At 43.5% G+C, this 25,250-nt stretch overlaps 1 protein-coding gene across 1 annotated transcript in view; it reads left to right on the top strand.

The window, feature by feature from the left end:
* Positions 1 to 25,046, top strand: part of LOC111963128 (transcription regulator protein BACH2-like) — a 44,488-nt gene extending 19,442 nt beyond the window's left edge. Inside the window, exons 2-5 of the mRNA XM_023986365.2 lie at positions 5,425 to 5,706; positions 15,302 to 16,867; positions 20,526 to 20,732; positions 20,971 to 25,046. Coding sequence (XP_023842133.1) covers positions 5,437 to 5,706; positions 15,302 to 16,867; positions 20,526 to 20,732; positions 20,971 to 21,474 — 2,547 coding nt within the window. The 5' untranslated portion in view covers positions 5,425 to 5,436 and the 3' untranslated portion in view covers positions 21,475 to 25,046. The remainder of the gene's footprint in view (positions 1 to 5,424; positions 5,707 to 15,301; positions 16,868 to 20,525; positions 20,733 to 20,970) is intronic.
* The last annotated feature ends 204 nt before the right edge of the window (positions 25,047 to 25,250 follow it).

Below are 25,250 nucleotides of genomic sequence, written 5' to 3'. Positions count from 1 at the left end.
TCAACTATTGACTTTTTTCACAACTCCCACCATTTTGATGCCAAAACATTGACAACAAATACATATTGACATCGTAAAATAAATAAAAGTGTGTAAAACATTTTTTAAAGGATTTCATGCTGAAACCCTCATATTGTGAAATTGTTAGATTACTTGTTAGATATTACTGCATGGTCGGAACTAGAAGCACAAGCATTTCGCTACACTCGCATTAACATCTGCTAACTAATTTGTATGTGACAAATACAATTTGATTTGATTTGATTAAATACCAATGGTATTCACTAAGTTTATGGTTTATATTTAGGATAATGTTTAACAGCTTTGTCATTAAATTTGTTATAAAAAATATTATTATTTAATAATTTCATGTGATAAGGCCACACAGAGGGCCAGAGATAATTACAGACACCTGTGATAATCTGAAGGACCCAAAAGGGACACTAAATGTCTTGTGATAGATTATATCAGCTGGGCTAGACAATCTGGACCCTCTCTTTCTAAAATTATCCATCGCCATTGTTGCAGCCCCTATTACTAGTCTGTTCAACCTCTCTTTTGTATCGTCTGAGATTCCTAAAGATTGGAAAGCTGTCGCGGTCATCCCCCTCTTCAAAGGGGGTGACACTCTAGACCCAAACTGTTACATACCTATATCTATCCTACCCTGTCTTTCTAAAGTCTTCGAAAGCCAAGTTAACAAACAGATCACTGACCATTTCGAATCCTACCGTACCTTCTTCGCTGTGCAATCCGGTTTCCGAGCTGGTCACGGGGGCACCTCAGCCACGCTCAAGGTACTAAACGATATCATAAAAAACAGTACTGTGCAGCCGTCTTCATCGACCTGGCCAAGGCTTTCGACTCTGTCAACCACCGTATTCTTATCGGCAGACTCAACAGCCTTGGTTTCTCAAATGACTGCCTCGCCTGGTTCACCAACTACTTCTCAGATAGAGTTCAGTGTGTCAAATCGGAGGGCCTGTTGTCCAGACCTCTGGCAGTCTCTATGGGGGTACCACAGGGTTCAATTCTCGGGCCAACTCTTTTCTCTGTATATATCAATGATGTCGCTCTTGCTGCTGGTGATTCCTTGATCCACCTCTACACAGACGACACCATTATGTATACATCTGGCACTTCTTTGGATACTGTGTTAACAAACCTCCAAACGAGCTTCAATGCCATACAACACTCCTTCCGTGGCCTCCAACTGCTCTTAAATGCTTGTAAAACTAAATGCATGCTCTTCAACCGATTGCTGCCCGCACCCGCCCGCCCGATTAGCATCACTACTCTGGATGGTTCTGAATATGTGGACAACTACAAATACCTAGGTGTCTGGTTAGACTGTAAACTCTCCTTCCAGACTCATATTAAGCATCTGCAATCCAAAATTAAATCTATAATCGGCTTCCTATTTCGCAACAAAGCCTCATTCACTCACGCTGCCAAACATACCCTCGTAAAACTGACTATCCTACCAATCCTCGACTTCGGCGATGTCATTTACAAAATAGCCTCCAACACTCTACTCAGCAAACTGGATGCAGTCTATCACAGTGCCATCCGTTTTGTTACCAAATCACCTTATACCGCCCACCACTGCGACCTGTATGCTCTAGTCGGCTGGCCCTCGCTACATACTCGACTCCAGGTCATCTATAAGTCTTTGCTAGGTAAAGCTCCGCCTTATCTCAGATCACTGGTCACCATAACAACACCCACCCGTAGCACGCGCTCCAGCAGGTATATCTCACTGGTCATCCCCAAAGCCAACACCACCTTTGTCCGCCTTTCCTTCCAGTTCTCTGCTGCCAATGACTGGAACGAATTGCAAAAATCGCTGAAGTTGGAGACTTATATCTCCCTCACTAACTTTCAGCATCAGCTATCTGAGCAGCTTACTGTACATAGCCCATCTGTAAATAGCCCATCCAACTACCTACCTCATCCCCATATTATTTTTATTTACTTTTTTGCTCTTTTGCACACCAGTATTTCTACTTGCACATCATCATCTGCACATCTATCACTCCAGTGTTAATTTGCTAAATTGTAAGTACTTCGCTACTATGGCCTATTTATTGCCTTACCTCCTTACTCCATTTGCACACACTGTATATAGATTTTTATAATATGTTATTGACTTTACTTTTGTTTATCCTATGTGTAACTGTGTTGTTGTTTTTTGTTGCACTGCTTCGCTTTATCTTGGCCAGGTCGCAGTTGTAAATGAGAACTTGTTCTCAACTGGCCTACCTGGTTAAATAAACGTGAAATAAAAAAAATAAAAAAACATAAAATCCTTGAAAGATACCAAAATTCTGGTAGTTTACTGGTAAACGTAGAAAGTTTCCAGTAATATAACCCTCCATTTGCAACCCTAACTATGGAAGATGATGTGGATCGATGTGGCATTCCTTTGAGTTGAGCTTCTGAGGCTAACCCATTGAGATCAGAGTCTCATTCACAACGGTGCCCTGATCACAGTAACGTAAAAATCCAAAATACAATATGAAACAAAACAGCGATCAATACAATGTACAATTTTATAAGAAAAACAATTACATTTCTCAGCTACTAGGACCTCAATCAATACTTTAATTTGCCCGAGTGGCACCAGAACATCCAATTGTAATGAGTTTTGTAAATCGTTCCAGCAGTGAGGTGCGTTAAAACTAAATGCGTATTTACCTAATTCGGTGGACAACCGAGGAAGCTCAGGAGTTAACCAACACTGTGAACGGGTTTGGTAACTAATGTTTTTATACTTCAACAATGAAGTTAGGTAAGTGCCTATCACAGCTGTGCTATCTAGTGCTGCGCTTGTTCATTTGAACAGAAGGCAGAGACAGTGAGACCCAGAGGAGCTGTTCAATATTTAATTGTTAATTGTTGTCGCTGATACTGTACAGCTTCATAAAGTCATCTACAAAGGAGACTTAGGGAGACCCTCCCACTGTGCCCTTTGTTAATGTGTTTGTTTATTGCCTTTGTAATGTCACACGCACACATGCACACACACACACACACACACACACACACACCACACGCACACGCACACACACACACACACACACACACGCACACACGCACACACACACACACAGTTCCTCACTGAGTCGTTGCTCATAATAATAGTGTTGTATCACCAGCTGATTATTTCATTCTGAAAGACGAATTCTCTTCCTCGTTGTTAGTCTGTTGTACTCTAAAATGACAACTGATGTTTATCTCTGAGTTGATGTCTGATTTTGCCCACGCAACCTCCGTGTACACTGTAGCCAATTACAACCTAGTCACCTACAGCACACCAAGGCAAAACAGTCCTACAGCACTTTCTATACTGTGTATACCCCGCCAACCTCAATTCACGTCCTGTTTATTTCACCCAACTAGATCTACCCTCAGTCTGAACCAGCCAAAGCTCAATTATCTCCAATATGATCCCAGAACTGTGACATGCTGAGAGTGGAACGAGAAGGGATAAGAAGGAGGGGTGAGCAGGGGATATGCTCTCCTCCCCTGGCTCTCTCAGTTTATTAACAGTTGGACTCCCAGAAGCCTGGAGTAATGATTATACAGTTAGCTGCCTGTCTGTCTAGAAGCTGTCTGTCTGGCAGACAAATATGATGTAGAAATATGTCATCCACACACAACAGACAACATGATGAAACGACCGGCAACGGTTTGTTTACAGAAACAGTTTTTTAATATTCATCTGGTGTTTGTGGTGAGTTAATGAATTTGACTTTGAAGATCAAGTGTCAAACATAAGAATGATAGCTAGTCTAATTTACAAAGGTATGTCATGTGGTTGCTAGTCTAATTCGCAAGGTATTGTAAGGGTATTGACACTGGTTTGAAGTTATGGCTCATTTCCATTGACATATCGGTGTATTAAAGATAATGAGGGAAGGTTGTGGTTGTCCTGTAGATGAGCAGAGAGAGATGGAAGGCGTGGAAGATTAGGCCATGGAAAGGGAACAAGCTCTTTGTCTGTGGATGGTTTGTTGTTTTGTCCGAACTTTTTGCCCTCCACATTTATCAAACCGTTAAAGAGAAAATTGTTCTGTTCTACTGCTGGCCTGCTTAGCTCACAGAGACTACGAATGAGGGCAATCAATCTGTTCAATCAAGGGCTGATTCTGTTCAATCAAGACCGATTAATGGCATCACGCGTATTACTGTAATAGTACTAGTCAACAATGCTCTAGAAAAATACAGTATTTTGACAAGGGGGAAAATATAAATGCTGAAATGTATATTCTGTAATAACCTAAATATTATGAGGAGAGGGACACCAAAGTGGCTTATTAATAGCATTTGCAAGCATCACCGTTTATTTATTGAGCTACAAAGAAAGGGAATATTATGATGCTATTGTGAGCCTTTTCTCCCCTAGTCATAAAGGTAACCTGAGGGCAAATAGTAGACGATTTAGAATTCTGAGAAGATTCCCCTCTGGAGTCTGTTCCTCTGCGGCAGGCCCCTGGCTCCAGGCTCTGCACATTAAAACACCGTGACACAGCAGAAAGAAACCCCTCCAAGCATGATGAGTCCACACACACACACACACACACACACACACACACACACACACACACACACACACCACACACCACACACCACACACTCCTGGGCTCAAATAGACAGACTGCAGCCTCAGCTGTCTGTAGGGCTGCAGGAGCTTTAAGTGCTCCAGTGTTGAGATGAGCACAATGAAAAATGCCTCCGCATTGAACCACTTTGAATCCATGTGGAACCATACCGAGTGACGCTACCTTATACTTCCTGCACATAACGTATTTATTTTCTATGCTTTTATTGTCACATCATATGATTTCCAATGTGCTTTACATTTTTTTTTTTTTTTTTTACAATTAACGCTAAATCGTTGTTGTCTGTAGCGTGCTAGAGCCCTTAACTAATGTCATCGTTGTCCTTTCCTAGGTATCAGCACAACAAGATAATGCTGWTWRTGCTGTAGGCTAGTAATCTCAAATCGCCATGAACGTCTGAGCTATGAATGTGGGTCAAGAGAGACTAGTCCAGAGACTACATGTGTATCCTATTAGGAAATGATCACGGGATGTACGTCAGGTTTGTTGAATCCAGGATTCTCTGTTGAAGCTAGTGGCGAAGAGGTGATAAAAACATATTTGAGGTATGTCATTACTGTGGTATGTCCCCTGTCTAACTGAACACCTGAACAGAATACAAGTTTGTGCGCTTGTGCGTGCATGCACGTGGGCACGTTTGTACGTGTATGGAGGAGAGAGAGAGCGTTTTCTTTTCTCCATATTTGTAAAAGAAAGAAAGAAAAAAAGAAACCTCMGAGAAATGAGGTCCTTTGCATCCTTTGGGTCCATTGACTGTGTATCCAACAAACATCTTGTCTGTGTGTTGTGCGCTCTGCAGGACGTGAGCAGGATGTCTGCGGATGAGGGGGCTCATGCCCACGTCAGGTCCGGGGATGCTCCCATGTACGTGTATGAGTCGACGGTGCACTGTGCCAACGTGCTGCTGAGTCTGGAGGACCAGCGGCGGCAGGACATCCTGTGTGATGTGACGGTGGTGGTGGAGGGGACGGAGATCAGGGCCCACAGGGCCGTCCTGGCAGCCAGCAGCAGATACTTCCTACAGGTGCTGCTGGGACACACACACCCCGAGCAGGAGCCAATCATCAGCCTGTCTGACAAGGTGGGTAATGACCAATCATGTACATGTATATGTATGTCTAACAGCCCTTAGAAAGCGCTATAACTTGACTTGAAAGACTTTATGCGCCCCTGGGCGTGGCCGTTTTATACTGTTACAATGTATTATTACACAGCCCTTCCATTACATTCAGATACCTGCAATAGAGTGGTAGAAAGGACGTGTCAGTCAAAGAGAGAGACAGAGAGAGAGAGAGAATCTAGACTTATTGAGTACTCAAAATTCATGATCTTTTGTGTCTGTGTGAGGCAGAGAGAGAGAGAGAGTGAGATAGAGACAGGGAGGCGGCCGGGTAGCTTGCTCAGGTGTCACACTGAAGCATTCCAATAGCTTGTTTACCTAGTGTTGGAAGGATTCCTGAAAACCCTGTGTTAATTTTCAGAATCAGTGATACGTTATCTTTCCGCCATTTCCGCCGCTATATGTAATCGCGGGCGGAACAGCTCCGGCCCACATCCCAGTGGCCACCATTAGCATATAATGTCCTAGATCTGTCAATTTGATTATCTCTTTGACTCTACCTCATATAGTAATCACTATCAACGCCTGAACCACTTCACATGTCAAAATCCATCCTCTAATGACTAGAAAGCATGGCTTATTTCAGTTGTTGTTTGTTTAAAAAWATATATATCTTTATTCAAGTTTTGCACATTTTACAATCATAAATAATTCACATGAATTCAAATGAACTTTCACATCAATACATTTAAGTTCATAATTACATAGCATGGTTTACAGATTTAATAGTTACCATAGAGGKTTTTTTTCTTCTTGTTTTTAGTTTCATTTTGGTTTGTAAAATAAATAGTGTTTGAACAATAATGTTGTTTTATAGTCTTATAGACATCTTGTCTTCCACATTTTACTGTTCATAATGCATATTATTGTCCACAATATTTGTTTAGTAATGTCAATGCATAATATTGTTCACCATACTTCTTTAGTAAAGTAATCCATGTAAATATCGAAGACACCTTGACTTGGGATTTATACATACATCAAACCCGATAATTCTCATCAGATCCCATATTTCTTTACTTCTGTAGTATTTCACTTAAAGGTGTTCTAAATTCTCTTCATCATGACAATTAGGCATAGGACAAAATTAACTTTTGACAAAACAACTCCACTTTACTGCAGCACGCACTGGTCATTTATTTCAAAGGAAAAAGGGCAAATTAAGTCATACAATMAAAATTTTGACACACAGCTCCATATATGCACACATGGAAATGAACATGTGCACACACACGCAACACACAAACACACAACACACACAATTCCTAACTCTGGCACTCATTGTTCTAAACTGACCTGCCTAATTGGCCTCCCATCCTATTCTAACCACCTCTCGCCGTCTTTGTATTCATGTTACCTGATGAAATTGCTGTACAATATGATCTTGTTGCCATCTGATGCACATTCAGATGTCATAAATCAGCACTGCAGATCTMTCCCTGTCCTCTGCCGTGCCTTGATTGTATTACTGTTGATGATATCTGGAAATGTGCATGTACATCTACTGTTGCTAGCCCCAATTCTGACTTGTGCTCTGATATCTGCTTCACTGATTTCTGCTCTCATAAAAGTCTGGGTTTTCTGCACGTTACCTAAAATGGATCAATTGAAAGTGTGGGTTCACAGCTCACAGATGTGTTGGGCATTACTGAGACGTGGTTAAGGAAGAGTGTTTTGAAAACTGATGTTAACTTTTCTGGTTATAACCTTTTTCGGCAAGACAGATCTTCCAAAGGTGGGGGAGTGGCAATCTTTACCAAGGATCACCTTCAGTCCCCAAACAATTTGATTTGCTGGTTTTWAGCATTAAACTTTCAAATAGCTCTTGGTTGACTGTTGCTGGGTGCTATCGTCCTCCATCAGCACCGGCCTGTGCCCTACCCTACCTGCCCTAAGCTCTCTCCTGGCCCCTGACACTAAGCCTGAATTTGTCTTGCTTGGTGACCTAAATTGGGACATGCTTAAACCACCTGACCAAGTCCTGAAGCAATGGGACTCCCTAAATCTTTCTTAGATTATTACCAATCCCATTATTACCACTCCCCCCTGACTCCAAACACCCAGAAAAGGCTACTCTCCTCGAAGTTATCCTCACAAATAATCCTGATAGGTATCAGTCTGTTGTTTTCTGTAATGACCTTAGGGATCACTGTTTTACAGCCTGTGTTCGTAATGGCTGCTCAGTGAAACGACCTGTCCTGATTTGTCATAGACGATTGCTAAAAAACTTTAATGAGCAAGCCTTCCTTAATGAACTGGCCTCTGTTAAATGGTATAGAATCAGCTTGATCCCCTCCGTCGAGGACGCTTGAACCTTTAAAAAAAATATATTTTCAGTGTTATTGTTCACAGACAATAACACTATAAAGAAAATTAGAATTAAAAACAGGTTCAGCCCCTGGTTCGACCGTGATCTTGCAGATGTCACGTATACTCCCTCTCCGGCCTCTAGGTCATCAGGCTACTGATTATCCCGCACACCTGTCACCATCGTCTCGCCCACCTGCGCCTCATGACCCTCACCTGGACTCCATCACCTCCTTGATTACCTTCCCTATATCTGTCACTCCCCTTGGTTCTTTCCTCAGGTGTTATTGACTCTGTTTTCATGTCGGTGCGTTGTTTGTGTTTCGTGTATATTTTATTTATTAAAACACTCCCTGAACTTGCTTCCTGACTCTCAGCGCACTCGTTACAGCAGAGTTACTCCACCTCAAGAATTGCATTTGGTGAAAGGCTCAGCACACGCATACTCAGGCTGACCGGCTATCGTTCAGGCAAATGAGAAATAAGTGCACTCAGGCTATCCGGAAGGCCAAAGTTAGTTTAAGGAGCAGTTCTCTCTCTGTGGGTCTAACCCCAAGAAGTTCTGGAAAACGGTTAAAAACTTGGAGAATAAACCCTCCTCCTCACAGCTGCCCATGTCCCTTAATGTTGATGATGTGGTTGTTACTGACAAGAAGCGCATGGCTGAGCTCTTTAATCACCACTTCATGTCAGGATTCCTATTTGACTCAGCCATGCCTCTTTGCCCATCCAACATTTCCTCATCTCCCACCCCTTCTAATGTGACTACTCTCCCTCTTTTTCCCCTGCCCCGCTACAAAGTTTCTCCCTGCAGGCAGTCACCTAGTCCGAGGTGCTAAAGGAGCTCCTTAAACTTGACCCCAAAAAACCATCTGGGTCAGATGGTTTAGACCCTTTCTTTCTTAAGGTCGCTGCCCCTATCATCGACAAGCCTATCTACAACCTTTTTAACCTGTCTCTCCTTTCTGGGGAGGTTCCCATTGCCTGGAAGGCAGCCATGGTTGGTCCTTTATTTAAAGGGGGAGATCAAGCTGATCCTAACTGTTATAGGCCTATTTCTATTTTGCCCTGTTTATCAAAAGTGTTGGGAAAACATGTAAATAATCAACTGACTGGCTTTCTTGATGTCTATAGTATTCTCTCGGGTATGCAATCTTGTTTCCGCTCAGATTATGGATGTGTCACTGCAACCTTAAAGGTCCTCAATGATGTCACCATTGCCCTTGATTCTAAGCAATATTGTGCTGCTGTTTTTATCGACTTGGCCAAAGATTTTGATACGGTAGACCATTCCATTCTTGTGGGCCGGCTAAGGAATATTGGTGTCTCTGAGGGGTCTTTGGCCTGGTTTGCTAACTCGTGCAGTGTAKAAAGTCAGAAATTCTGCTGGCTCAGCCACTGCCTGTCACCAAGGGAGTACCCAAAGGCTCAATCCTAGGCCCCACGCTCTTCTCAATTTACATCAACAACATAGCTCAGGCAGTAGGAAGCTCTCTCATCCATTTATATGCAGATGATACGGTTTTATACTCAGCTGGCCCCTCCCCAGATTTTGTGTTAAATGCTCTACCACAAAGCTTTCTTAGTGTCCAACAAGCTTTCTCTACCCTTAACCTTGTTCTGAACACCTCCAAAACAAAGGTCATGTGGTTTGGTAAGAAGAATGTCCCTCTCCCCACAGGTGTGATTACTACCTCTGAGGGTTTAGAGCTTGAGGTAGTCACCTCATACAAGTACTTGGGAGTGTGGCTAGACGGTGCACTGTCCTTCTCTCAGCACATATCAAAGCTGCAGGCTAAAGTAAAATCTAGACTTGGTTTCCTCTATCGTAATTGCTCCTCTTTCACCCCAGCTGCCAAACTAACCCTAATTCRGATGACCATCCTACCCATGCTAGATTACGGAGACGTAATTTATAGATCTGCAGCTAGATGTTCTTTAACATTCGTTTGTCAGATTTGCCACCAATGCTGCTAATAGGACACATCACTGCACCTATACTCCTCTGTAAACTGGTCATCTCTGTATACCCGTTGCAAGACCCACTGGTTGATGCTTATTTATMAAACCCTCTTAGGCCTCACTCCCCCCTATCTGAGAGATCTAATGCAGCCCTCATCATCCACATACAACACCCGTTCTGCCAGTCACATTCTGTGAAAGGTTCCCAAAGCACACACATCCCTGGGTCGCTCGTCTTTTCAGTTCGCTGCAGCTAGCTACTGGAACGAGCTGGAGCAAACACTCAAACTGGACAGTTTTATCTCAATCTCTTTATTCAAAGACTCAATCATGGACACACTTACTGACAGGTGTGGCTGCTTTGTGTGATGTATTGTTGTCTCTACCTTCTTGCCCTTTGTGCTGTTGTCTGTGCCCAATAAAGTTTGTACCATGTTTTGTGCTGCTACCATGTTGTTGTTGTGTTGCAACCATGCTGTGTTGTCATGTGTTGCTGCCTTGCTATGTTGTTGTCTTAGGTCTCTCTTTATATAGTGTTGTGTTGTCTCTCTTTTGTGATGTGTGTTTTGTCCTATATTTATATATTTTTGTTTTTTTAATCCCAGGCCCCCGTCCCCGCAGGAGGCCTTATGCCTTTTGGTAGCMCGTCATTGTAAATAAGAAGTTGTTCTTAACTGGCTTGCCTAGTTAAATAAAGGTTAAATAAATAAAATAAAATAAAGGTTAAATAAAACCATTTAGCAGCCTACACAATATATAACTAATATTGATAACTATCTGTCGTACTGAAATCACCCAGGCAGTATCTCTGAAATGTTTCGACAGTTGTGCACAGAGTAGAATTGTTAATAAATTATTTAGTTTTTGCAGGGGTCAGGTTGCGGTATGCCACTTCACCACTATTGTCAAGATCATTGTTAGAAATGGACCAAGGTGCAGTGTGGTAGGCGTACATTTTAATTTATTAAATGAACACCGAAAAAACAACAAATACGAAACATAACGTCTAGTAGGGCTAAACAGCACAGTACCAAAAACAAGATCCCACAAAGCACAATGGGGAAATGGCTGCCTAAATATGATCCCCAATCAGAGACAACGATAAACAGCTGCCTCTGATTGGTAACCATACCAGGCCAACATAGATATATATATATTCACCTAGATAACCCACCCTCGTCACACCCCGACCTAACCAACATAGAGAATAAAAAGCTATCTTTGGTCAGGGCGTGACAACTATATAATTAATCAGAAATCACTTTATAAATAGTTTTGTTCAAAAGACTGTTCCAGTTAATATTTAAATGTCTGAAATTGCCTGAGATACCCGATCATTAGGTTCTGTCAGAGTATTCAAATCCCTACATATAATTACTGAATATCTCACACATAAATAGCCCCTAGTTTCATAAATAATATGCTGTGTATACATTTATCGCTCTTAGTTTCATTCCTCTAAAGTAGCAGTCCAATATTAAATAATCGATGTCTGCAAAGTCTGTTATTCTTTTAGATTATTTGCTTACCTTCTACTGGGGACTTGGTTTCTCATCTTTATTTTTAACTTTGCTTTGGATTGGATAGTGTGAATGGGGTTTCAATCCACCTGCTTGAGTGGTGGGGGGAACTAACTCTGGCGGGGAAGGGAGCAGAGAGAATGTGGGCAGGGGGGGACGGGATTCATTGTCATCTCTCTCTCTCTCTTTCGGGGGTCGCGGAATTAATACTAAAGTCTGACCYGCTCGTCTCCTCAAAGGACTCTTCTTCCTCACTCTCACTGCAGCTGGATTTGGGGATTGGATAATCTCGTTTACACTTTCAGCTCCCTCTACACCTACACCTCTGAGATCTGGCCGCCCTAACTTTTCGATTCCACTCCCTCTGCTTCTCTCTCATTCACTAGCATCTGCCTCTAAGCTGCGCTTGAACCTGTAGTGGTGAACTCGCGGTCTGTCGTGGCGTGGGGGATGGAACTCACTGTCGGTGKCGGTGGCCCTGTCTCTCGCTCTCTCTCCTCTCCCGGGGACAATAGCAAGATGGCGCCGACAGAGAGGGTCGCCTCGCTTCTAGTCCTTAGGAAACTATGCAGTATTATTATTTTTTTAAATGTAATATTTCTTACATTGTTAGCCCAGAAAATCTTAAGTGTTATTACATACAGCCGGGAAGAGCTATTGGATATCAGAGCGAAGTCAACCAGCACTACGACCAGGAATATGACTTTCCCGAAGCGGATCCTTTGTTCGAACAACCCAAGGCATTCAAACKGATTCCAGAGGCTGACCCAAAACAATGTCGCCACAGAAGAGGTAGACGGAGCAGCCTTCTGGTCAGACTTTGGAGGCGCACCCCCCCCACCGCATCCGAGTATATTACTCGCCTATGTCCAGTCTTTAGATAACAAGGTAGATGAAATTAGGGCAAGGGTTACTTCCAGAGAGACATCCGGGATTGTAACATACTCTGTTTCACGGAAACATGGCTCTCTGGGGGACATGCTGTCAGAGTCGGTACAGCCACCGGGATTCTTTGTGCATTGCGCCGACAGGAATAAACATCTCTCCGGGAAGAACAAGGGCGGGGGTGTATGTTTCATGATTAACTACTCATGTTGTAATTGTAACAACATACAGGAACTCAAGTCCTTCAGTTCACCTGACCTAGAATTCCTTACAATCAAATGCCGACCGTATTATCTCCCAAGAGAATTCTCGTCGGTTATTGTCACAACCCTGTATATCCCCCCTCAAGCCAATACCACGACGGACCTCAAGGAACTCCGCTGGACTCTATGCAAACTGGAAACCATATATTCTGWGGCTGCATTTATTGTAGCTGGGGATTTTAACAAAGCAAATTTGAGAACACGGCTACCTAAATTCTATCAGCATATTGATTGTAGTACCTGGGCTGGCAAAACACTGGATCACTGCTACTCTATCTTCCGCGATGCATACAAGGTCCTTCTCCGCCCTCTGTTTGGCAAATCTGACCACGACTCCATTTTGCTTCTCCCCTCCTATAGGCAGAAACTCAAACAGGATGTACCCGTGACAAGGACCATTCAATGCTGGTCCATTGAAAGGACCATTCAATTTTACTCGGAACTGGAAGCACAAGCATTTTGCTACACTCGCAATAACATCTGCTGTGTGTATGTGACCAATATCATTTGATTTGATTTGATTTGAAGCCCTTGCTTTGTAGACATAAGACTGAGGGACACTTGAAGAAGTCGTGGGCCTCTTTTGCACACAGGGTGCACATGCTTGGAGACTCAGGGTCTCCACGTCTCCAACACTTCTGGGCACTGACCTGATGGTCCAGCCTCTGGGAGATGTAACATTGAGGGGTCTGTCTAGGGTAGGAGATCTTCCCGTTGTACGGGCCCAGGAAGATTGAGTTAGGGATTGTTATCAACTGCCCACTTGTGGTTTTGCGCATGCACACTTTGTACTTGCATACCCCATACCATATCCCGAACTTCTGCACAGGTTTCACTGCAGGTTGTAAAATGGTGCAATTATTGGACTATTATTATTRGAGATAATTGATATATACTTTGGTTCGTCATGTACAACCGCGAGGTCGGCCAGACAGTGTTTGCTCAAGCGACCGAATGGCTTATTTTCCACATCTCTCTCTTCTCTTTCTCACCAGACGTCCTCTCTCTCCCTCTCCCTCTCTCGCCTCCTTTATTCTTTGTAGTGTGAATTTTCTCACTCACACTAATTTTCTCTCTATCCATCCTTTCGTTTGCCTCCTTTTTGCTTTGTAGTGTCTCTCTCTATCTCTTCCTCTCTCTCTCTCTCTCCGTTGTCTCTCATTCTGTTTTCCCTCTTTCTTTCCCTGCCTTTATTAGGAAGGATTGTAGTAACATTAAAGGTAACTCACCTGGCTTCTGTGTGTTCATAAAGACATGCTTCTGTGTGTTCATGAAGACATGCTTCTGTGTGTTCATAAAGACATGCTTCTGTGTGTTCATAAAGACATGCTTCTGTGTGTTCATGAAGACATGCTTCTGTGTGTTCATAAAGACATGCTTCTGTGTGTTCATGAAGACAATGCTTCTGTGTTCATAAAGACATGCTTCTGTGTTGTGTTCATAAAGACATGCTTCTGTGTGTTCATAAGACATTTGCTTTTCTGTGTGTTCATAAAGACATGCTTTGCAGGCAATGAGGCAGCTGCTGACGCAATGAAAACAAGAGCCTCAGAACACTCAGCACTCTACACCCCCCCCCCCCCAGTGCACATACACAGGCACACGCAACACACATAAACAGGCAAACACACACACACACAACCACACACAACACACACACACACACACACACACACAGCACACACACAGCACACCAGCACACCTAGACACCACACACACACAATCATTTCAGAAATGCACACGCTGCACAGCACCACACACATCACCAGGCCTGCTGCTATCAGCTACTATGAGAGAGAACAGAGAGATGAGGGAAGGAGAAGATAGGGGGGCTAAGAGGGGGGGAAGAGGAAGGGTGCTAGGAGTGTAAAGGGAGGGGAGAGATAGGAGCTGAAGGGGGAGAGACGACAAGGAGGGAGAGACATATTTTAAGGATGGGTGCTTTCACCTTCAGAACGGAGAGCCCGGTAATAGGTTTTTTGGGATGAATGGTTGGGTAGGGGGAGTGTGGTTCTCCAGTTAGTTTGTTCTCTCCCCTCTCTCTCTCTTCTTCTCTTCCTCTCTCTCTCTCTCTCTCCTCTCTCCCTCTCCTCTCCCTCTCCCTCTCCCCCTCTCCTCTCTCCTCTCTCCCTATCACTCTCCTCTCCCTCTCTCAATTCAATTCAAGGGCTTTATTGGTGTGGGAAACATATTGTTATACATTGCCCAAAGCAAGTGAAGTAGATAATTAAACAAAAGTGAACATTACACTCACAGTTCTCAAAATAATAAAGACATTTAAAATGTTATATTATGTCTATATACAGTGTTGTAACGATATTTTCTCATCTCGTCATCTCTCTCTCTCCTCTCTCTCTCTCTCCTCTCTCCTCTCCTCTCTCCTCTCTCTCTCTCTCTTCGCTCTCATCCTCTCCTCTCTCACTCTCACTCTCATTCTCACTATCTCTCTCTCGTAAAAATGTCTAAATAAAAACATGAATGGGTAGTCCACACTGCAGTGTTTGTTTGCCTGTGTGTAAGGAGTGTAAGCAGCAGCTTTCTCCCCACACAAAATCCCCAGGACCAATAACAACACAACAGATGTTAACACTGCGTTTCCTCCTTTCCTCCCCTAACCAGGTCACAGCCAGGGGGTTTGCCCCGCTGCTACAGTTTGCCTACACAGCCAAGCTGGTTCTGAGCAAAGAGAACATCCATGAGGTGATCCGCTGTGCTGACTTCCTAGGCGTTCACAACCTAGAGGACTCCTGCTTCCGCTTTCTGCAGGCCCAGCTGCACAGCGACACCGCTGATCACAACAATGGCCTTCTCTGCCGCAAGGAGTTACCACCGTCGGCGCACACCGATGACTTCATCACAGAGATGGACGGTAGTGGTGGTTCCGCATYGTCGGAGAAGCTCAGGGTGACGTCATCCTCAGCAACGAGGCGGCGGCCCAATCACTCAACCCTCACGTCCCTCACCAGYAGCCTGACCTCTGACCTCCCACGATGCCCCAAATACAGGAAGTACCAGCAGGCATGCGCCAAGCACAGCGAAGAGAATGACGACGATGACAGCGTCACCTCAGCCGCCTCGTCACACTGCCATACCTCAACCCCCCCAGGCCCTCTCTCAGAGACCAGCAGCACCCGTCAAGGGGGACAACCTCACCCTCTCTCCCCCTCCAGAATCAAAGAGGAACCCCGTTCCTGGGGCGAGGGGAGTCCCCCAGGACTGTCAGAGGATAGCCAGGATGTCCTGGAGATGGAGATGGAGATGGGTCCGGAGCCCTCAGAGCGTCCCCCCAGCAGAGGCTCACCATCCTGCCTGAGCTCCTACCTCCAGAGGGGCCTCAGTAACCCAGACAGCACTCTACCTACCACTCCTCTCACCCAGCAGCTACTGAACAACGAACTCTCATTAGCCCATAACAGGGATAGGGACAGGAACAGGGGGGCATTTCAAGGTGAGGGTGGAAGGGACCTCAGGGCGGTGTCTGCAGGGACAGTGCATTCGTCTGTGGATGGCGTGACCATGCAACCTATGCCCTCAGACGGACTCAGCAAACAGGAAGTAGAGTTGGATCGCCGTAGCAGCGTCATCTTCTCCTCCGGAGTGTGCGACCGCCTGGGAACACCGTCTCAATCCTACTGCGACCGGAAGTCTCTGGAAAAAGATCTTTTGGAGATCACATCAAAATCCCTGTGGACAGGTGTTAGTCAGTCCTTCCCCTGCCGCCAGCCTTACTCTCCCCTATCCTCCTCCACCTCCTCTAACACCCTCACCACGGCCCTCCAGGACCCCCTGCCGACCGTGGCCTGCCGAGCGCAACCCACCACCAGCTGTCCTCTGCCCATAAAGATTTACCCCCGCTCCCCTCCATGCGAGCCCCGCACACGCACCTCCAGCTCCTGCTCATCTTTCTCCTACCTGGAGGACGTGGGCAGCGGGGACTCGCCCTCCAACATGCCCCAGTTTGAGTTCTCCTCCTCCCCATGCTCTGTGTCGGGCTCTGGCCTGGCTCGCTGTCTGGTGGGGGAGCAGAGGGAGCACGGTGGGATGGTGGTGGGGGAAGCCATCTTCTCTCAGGGCCGTGCCAAGATCAAGTGTGAACGTTCGTACGGGGCCAACTCCAGTGATGAATCTGGGTCCTTCTCAGAGGGAGACAGTGAGTCCGGCCCTGCCAGAGAGCCAGGCCCTGAGGTCAGAATACTTCATCTACACTCTATATTACAATTGCAATCTGTGCGATGGGTTTCGAAATTGGTTTGCTCTTTGAAGATATTACTAGTGTTATGGTTAAAATGATGAACTTCACCCTTAGAAAAAAGGGTTCCAAAAGGGTTCTTCGGCTATCCCCATAGGAGAACCCCTTTTGGTTCCAGGTAGAACCATTTTTGGTTCCAGGTAGAACCGTTTTGGGTTCCATGTAGAACCCTCTGTAGAAAAGGTTCTACATGGAACCCAAAAGGGTTCTACCTGCAACCAAAAAGGGTTCTTCAAAGGGTTCTCATATGGGGACAGCCAAAGAACCCTTTAAGGTTCTAGATAGCACCTTTTTTCTAAGAGTGTGTTGTGGAAAATATGTTCTGATGGTTGGAAATATACTTTTTTAAACCAAAGGGGCAACATTTCTGAACAAAWTGCTACGACCACTCCACTTTATGAACTGCTATGAAAGCAGTGGTGGAGACAAAAGACACAGAAAGAGACAGAGAGACAGTGGTAAATGAATGTACTGGTTATTGGTATGACAACCATTGTTCTGGGGAAGAAGAGCCTGGAGAGTTTAGAACAGTACTAGTCATCTGTGATGCTATTCATCTCTAAAGCTCTAGTCATGGCCCATCCATACACACACCGTCCATACTGGTACACACCATCCATCCACACAGCCTCTTGAGGATAAGACCTTGACTGCCTTGACTTCACACTGCCTTGATTTCAAGAGAACCGCAGGGGTTGCCATGGCAATGTTTAAGCTCACACTCAGTCTCTCATGTTGCTGTGTGGAGAGACATTTGATGATTCCTCCWGTGCTGCACTGTGGGCTAAAGCCTGTCATTCAGCTTCTCTCTGAGAGACACACACACAGCAGCTWCTTCTATTAACTCATCTGTATCAGCGTCCTCGTTTGATTCAAGTCCCTATTTCAGGACCAGTGATGAGTCAGTCAGTCAGAAGCCGTTGGAACGGGTGTGCGTGGGAAAGAGATTTATGTAATACAATGAATGTCTGCTGAAAATACACAAACAGGGATAGAATTGTTCAACTTTTTTAGGCACTGTTTTTTTTAGATGAACGGAAGGAAATTGAAGTAACTCTCAGTCACATAGCTCCGTAGARGTGTCATTTTTTAATTAGTGTAATAAAATGATATTCTGTTCATAATGAGGGTTGATGCTTTAGCGATTTTTCTCACTCAAGTCTGAAAGGGAGGTGAGGAGTGTGTGTGTGTGTCCATATGCTCATACCAGTTCTCAGCGCTGACACACTTAGCTCAGACAGAACAGACACACACACACCCCAGGATCCACAGTGACCAGGTACAAGGTGTTGTGTCCCTGTACCCTCTACCATCTGGCACCCTCCCCCAGTTTAGACACTCCTAACTAGGACAGTCCACTATGCGAGCCCCCTGCCTGGAGMCAGAGCACCAGGCCCAGAACCTGGCCCATATAATACAGACACACACCAGTTGATACAGATGAGGCCTACTTCTTAGAGCTGACCCACTCACAGAGCGGAGTAATGAACTGAATAGAGGGAGGCAGAGTTAAAAATGGAAACCAGAACAAGAGAGAGAGAAGGACAGGATTTACGGCTGTGTCTGAAGCTCACTCTGTCATCCTAACCTTGTTATGGGACTGGTGTGAGTGGAGGGGCTATATATAGATGTCTATCCAGCTCTGAGAGATAGAGAGATAAAGAGAGAGAGAGAGAGCCCCCCTCCCCCAAGGTCACAGCTGAAACCGAGCACTCCCTAAGTCCCCTGCCTCTCCCCAGCTCTCTCTGAGACATGACAAAACGTCACACAGCATATACTGACCCATTAAACACTGAATACTAGGACTTTCAATTGGGAACATCATGCAGACAACTATTTACGTTGGAGGAGTTCCTTATGACGTTAACAGAGATAACTTTATTGAATCGTAAACATCAGTTTGAGAACATTAGTTAATCTGTATTTTTCAAAGTACTTTTTGTCAAYTGGAAGTAAATTAATATCTTCGTCCCACTGTTTTTGACTAATATAAACTATTGATTTATATCTGCTCTTCAAATACACTATATATACATAAGTATGCGGACACCCCTTCAAATTAGTGGATTCTGCTATTTCAGCTACACCCGTTGCTGACAGGTGTATAAAATCGAGCACACMGCCATGCAATCTCCATAGACAAACATTGGCAGTAGAATGGCCTTACTGAAGTGCTCAGTCACTTTAAATGTGGCATCGTCATAGGATGCCACCTTTCCAACAAGTCAATTCGTCACATTTCTGCCCTGCTAGAGCTGCCCCGGTCAACTGTAAGTGCTGTTATTGTGAAGTGGAAAAGTCTAAGAGCAACGACGGCTCATCCACGAAGTGGTAGGCCACACAATCTCGCAGAACGGGACCGCCGAGTACTGAAATGCGTAGCGTGTAAAATTGTCTGTCCTCGGTTGCAACACTCACTACTGAGTTCCAAACTGCCTCTGGAAGCAACGTCAGCACAATAACTGTTCGTGGGGAGCTTCATGAAATGGGTTTCCATGGCCRAGCAGCCGCACACAAGCCTAAGATCACCATGCGCAATGCCACAGCTTGCCGCCATTGGACTCACGAGCAGTGAAACGCGATCTCTGGAGTGATGAATCATGCTTCACCATCTAGCAGTCCGATGGACGAATCTGGGTTTGGCAGATGCCAGGAGAACAATAATAATGGCCTGGGCTGTTTTTCATGGTTCGGGCTAGGCCCCTTAGTTCCAGTGAAGGGAAATCTTTACGCTACAACATACAATGACATTCTAGACGATTCTGTGCTTCCAACTTTACGGCAACAGTTTGGGGAAGGCCCTTTCCTGTGTCAGCATGAACATGCCCCTGTGCACAAAGCGASGTCCATACAGAACTGGTTTGTTGAGATCGTTGAGGAAGAACTTGACTGGCCTGCACAGAGCCCTGACCTCAACCCCATCGAACACCTTTGGGATGAATTGGAATGCCGACTTCAAGCCTAATTGCCCAACATCAGTGCCCGACCTCACTAATGCTCTTGTGGCTGAATGGAAGCAAGTCCTTGCAGAAAGGTTCCTGCATCTAGTGGAAAGCCTTCCCAGAATAATGTAGGCTGTTAAAGCAGCAAAGGTCGGAACCAACTCCATATTAATGCCAATGATTTTGGAATAAGATGTTTGACGAGCAGGCGTCCACATACTTTTGGTCATGTAGTGTAAGTGGAACATCATGTACAGGCTACGACCATCTACGAGAGGTAGAATGACAGTGTCACCTAGTGGACTGAGTGGGTACCTGTCTCTTATACACATCTAGATGTGTATAAGAGACAGGCCTACGAGAGGTAGAATGACAGTGTCACCTAGTGGACTGAGTGGGTACACCCTGGGCTTCTTTAAACTGTGTGTGTGTGTGCGTGCTTGTGTGTGTGTGTGTGTGTGTGTGTGTGTGTGTGTGTGTGTGTGTGTGTGTGTGTGCGTGTGCGTGTGCGTGTGAGATGTGTGCTATCTGGGGGAGTTGAGTAATTAGAGCAGAGGACACATTTCACTTGTTCACTGTAACATGGACAATAAAGTTGTGTTGAATTGTACACCAGAGAAGATAGAAACTTATTTTGTTATTTGTCTGCCAGGTCAAACTTCCATTCCCGGTGGATCAGATCACCAACCTTCCCCGTAATGACTTCCAGATCATGATAAAGATGCACAAACTGACCTCAGAGCAGCTGGAGTTCATTCACGACATCCGGCGGCGCAGTAAGAACCGCATCGCCGCCCAGCGCTGCCGCAAGAGGAAGCTGGACTGCATCCAGAACCTGGAGGTGGAGATACGCAAATTGGTACGTACATTGTTTTAACATGAAGGTCTATTTATCATAGGAAGGTTCATCTTTACGGTTAGCATTTGTAGGACTGTCAGTTGTTTTAATATTTTGAGAGCAGGTTTTGGTATACTGGTTATGCACTGTATACGAATGGATTTTCTATGTGTTTGTATTCCATGAGAGTAAGCTGTGTGTCTATTCTCTATGTACTCATAACATACATGTACTGTACTGTATGTGTGTTTCCTTGCAGGTGCATGAGAAGGAGAAGCTACTGAGTGAGAGGAACCAGCTGAAGGTGTGTATGGGTGAGCTGTGGCAGAACCTCTCCTACCTGTCCCAGGCTGTGTCCCAGGAGGTGTGCAGGGAGGTGCAGGGGAACCCCGAGAAGACCAAAGCCCTGCTCCCTACACACAGGCCCAGCGATCCCACCGCTCCCACCAACAGCATCTCCATCATGGCCAGCATCGACCTCACCTCCAACCCAGGCTCCCCAACCTCAGAGGGCAGCCTGACCAAGTCACCCTGCTCCTATGAAAGCCCTGTGGAGAGAGATGTTGGCTCTGGGCAGAGGCTTAGGAGGGGGCAGGGCGGTGTGGAGACAGAGGTGTCTGTCCTGGGGCAGGATAACCCTGAGTCTTCCCTAGAGCCTGGAGCATCTCCGGGTGTGTGTAGCCCCACTGTTTCGGTGGATTTCTGTCAAGAGATGACTGAGAAATGCACGACAGAAGAACAGCCCGGACAGGTCTGTACCTAGCTAGCTACGACTGAATAGCTAGCAACCATTTGTCTTTTTATTGTTATTATGACACACATCTCTACCTTGATAYGTATAAAGTTTGAAATACATTTGTTATCTGTGTTTTTTAAAGGATGACACTACAGTTGTCTTATCAGCAATACTGTTAAAACAGGTATTTGGAGTTATCAAACTCCTTAAGACATAGCACTGGCAGCTTCCCCCTCTCTCTTTATCTCTCCACCCAGCTAGCACATTTAATTCCTTGGAAGTTGTGGGAATGTATGTTTTTGGTTTCACATTCGTTGTGGGAACGAAGCCATACGTTTCCTGACTGGTAAAACTGAACGTTTTTTAAACGAGAACAGAAGGGAACATTTAGCCTGTTCTGGGAATGTTTATTTTTAGGTTGCAGGGAGGTTCTGATAACTTTTTACTCTGGTTCATTGAAAGTTTTCCTGGGAGATTTTATTAACGCTCTGAGAACAGAAATTATAGGTTATTTGGAGGTTTTTGAATGACTTCCTTAAAACTTTCATTAAGATGTTTAATAACACTGCTAGCTTATTTTGTGTTAACTTTTTTGAACTCCAAGCACAGATAAGACACATGGAAATGTATTTCCTTAGGCATTAATCATGCAAACGCAATTATATTTTATTGTGACACGGCATCAGTGAGATTCAAACCTTTAGTTTTCTGTTCTCTATCCATGGAATTAGTCCACTGCACCACCAGGATGGAGCTAGCATGCCATGTTTTTTACGCATACAAATCTGTTCATTTTTGTCTGTTCTAACAGACCCCATTTCAAGGAAAACAAGCGATCATTAAGACCAGGTGTGGCCGATAAGTGGGTGCGGTTAACACACCTGAACACGCTTAACAAGATAGAGGATAGAGAGAGTTTTGTTGTTGCTGAGAACGGAATGTATATGTTTACGTGTATATGTTACTAAAGTTTTCTTGTGGTTTTTATGGAAAGTTTTCTTCACCTTCTGAGAATGGAATGTATGTTTTTAAATAACATTCTTAGAACGTTCTCTGAACGTTASTAAAGTTCTCTTATGTTTTTTTTTATGGAAAGTTTTCTTAACGTTTTCTGAACAATTTGAGAACATGACTTTAAATGGAACCATGAGGAAACCTGTAGGAAACGTTATACTGAASTACCGAAATTCCCACAGAAGAACATTGTTTCTTAATGTTCTCTGAACAATTTGAGAACATTCCCAATGTCAAACCAGTTGGAGAATATTCCTAGAACATTACCAAAATTGAAATTAAATGTAACCACGTTTGAACTTTTAGGAAACGTTCTCTTAAAGTAATGAAATACCAATAAAATAACTTATTGTCAAGTTCCTTAAATGTGCTGAGAATGTTCCAAAGCCAAGCAACTATTCTGCACCATTCCCATAAAGTTGTGGAAAGGTTGTATGCAAAATAACCATAGGACAACCACGCTCTCACCAAGCTCTAAAAAACATATGGTTCTCAGAACATTATGTGCTAGCTGGGTATATATTTCTCTCTCTCTCTCCCTCGCTCACTCCCTGGCTCTCATCATGGGAGGTTAAACTCAGGAATTCCTCTGAATGTTCAATAATGTCTCTGTAAAAAGCTATTTCATTACAAATTGTACATCTGAAGAGTTCTTCTGTACAGCTGAGAGTAGAATTAACTCTCATATGCAAAGTTTCCTTCAGTTCTTATTTCTCACTTTCTTTTCCCATGTTTTTTATGAACATTTCTCTTTTGCCTGTGACACACAGTAGCATCTGTTGTGAAAGAAAGAAAGAAAGAAAGAAAGAATGAAAGAAATGCAGGAATCAACATACTGTAGCTAAAGATGGAAATGGGAATAAATAAAAATGTACTGTACCATTCAGCACCTCAAAGAGGTAACATATCCCTACCAAATGCATTGAAATTGGCACTTAGAAATTAAAACTCCCAAGCCAAGTACTTACTAAACTTATATTCAACAAATATTCATGGTGTCAAAGACTATCATACTTATCTGAACCATATTGCGCTTTTAGGGGTAGAAATGTACCTTCCCACATGTAGTGAAAATGTAGTATTTCGTCCTGAGGTATTTCCACTTACATTTAGTGTAAATCAGATGTATTAAAGTATTGGGACGTAAGTGGAAGGTACCACATATTCCTTGTTTGATAATCCATGTAAATTCTTAAATATAAGAGTGCAATTTATCCTCTAAACTTGTCCAGTATTCCTAATGGTGTATTATCAAGTGAAATGTTAAAAACGAATTCAAAGAGATGCTTAGATAGTTGTTGGTCCATGGTAATGCCAAATGATTCCATTGTGGAAGATAGTTCTGTAGCATGTGTCATGGTTAGCTTAGTGGTTTCTTTGTTGTTTTCTCTAGGAACTTTCAAATGTCACATTCGGGGAATCTCATTGACATCCGTTAGTTTTCCTCATAGTAGAAAGTACCAATGACAGAGCTCCACAGAATGTAACTGTTACTCTAACTACATTGAATATACTTATCACCCCATTTTGATATTTTTGAATTTAGAAAAGAAATATGGACATGTTGTTAAATTAATTTATTTTAACAATGTTTCTATGAGGATTATTTGTTGGTACAAATGTAAACCTCCTAATATTGATTCTAGTGATTTTTAATGGTTGTTTTTACTGACATTTTGGATGAAAGACAAGTCTTTTGTGTGTTGTATAATTCACAATGTCCTTATTTAGTACAAATTAAGCGATGGTTTAAAAGAGGTGAAAGTGTTTACAAAAGGTTTTGTTACATGTTTTAGTTTTTTAAGGATTTTTCCATGACAAGAGACTTTGCATAATTGGTTCGATAAGTTCGATTTTTTTAACTGTTTTTAAAATGGAACATACAATTGTAAGTGGATGATGTGTTCACACAAGATTTTAAAAGTACATGTTTGACAAATGCAGCTCCAAGTCTTGCCTTAGAGGTTTCAGAGGCCAAACTCATGTGAAAGGGAACGGAAGGTGTCAATTTAAAACCATACTGTGGGAAAATAACATTCTGTCCGTACCATGAAAAATGATTGATTTGAGTACAAACAAATTGTTTACTTGTTGGGGAAAAACATAATAGCATTTTTCTTTTAATGTGCATTAACAATGTTATTTTTTCACCAGTAAAGGTTTGATTGAATCCCAGCCTGAGTGTATGCGGAGGTCATGCCTCGTAGGAACATAATGGACTCTCACACTTATCTACCTGTAAAATTCGGCATACCTCTCATTTTGGGTCTAGGACTGTATTGTAGGAATAAGTTGTATGTGGTGGTGTTTCTATTTTTACACACACAGTGGTTATTATTGTATTTGTAGATTTTTGGTGATCCATTTTTTATGTGTAATTTGAATAAACTGCAAAACTGCAGATTCAGCTGTTTCGCTTTCCCCATTTTATCTTTGAATGTTCAAATTGCCTGAGTTTGCTATATTGTAAATAGGGTGTAACTGTGTTTTTTGTTCATTTGATATCCAAGTGTTTTTGAAGAAGAAACAATGTTTTGTAAAGACAACATTTCTGTTTATGGATTAAAACAAATAGCATGTGTCGATTCTTTGTTTTTTCTTCTGTGAAATATCTCAAATAATACTTTTAACCCATCAAAGAGGATGACAAAAAGTGATTTTCAGTTTTAGTAAATGAGCATTTAATGTCATGAGTTCAGATTGTATATCAAACAACTAAAGACACATTCCTTAGCATAACAGTCTCTTGTTGAATGTTTGAGGCCTGGATTCAATGTGGGCTGTGAAAG

Source organism: Salvelinus sp. IW2-2015, linkage group LG4q.2, assembly GCF_002910315.2.
Source record: "Salvelinus sp. IW2-2015 linkage group LG4q.2, ASM291031v2, whole genome shotgun sequence".
NCBI lineage: Eukaryota > Metazoa > Chordata > Actinopteri > Salmoniformes > Salmonidae > Salvelinus > Salvelinus sp. IW2-2015.
Note: the sequence above shows the minus strand (reverse complement) of the source record. Positions and strands in the feature narration are given on the sequence as shown.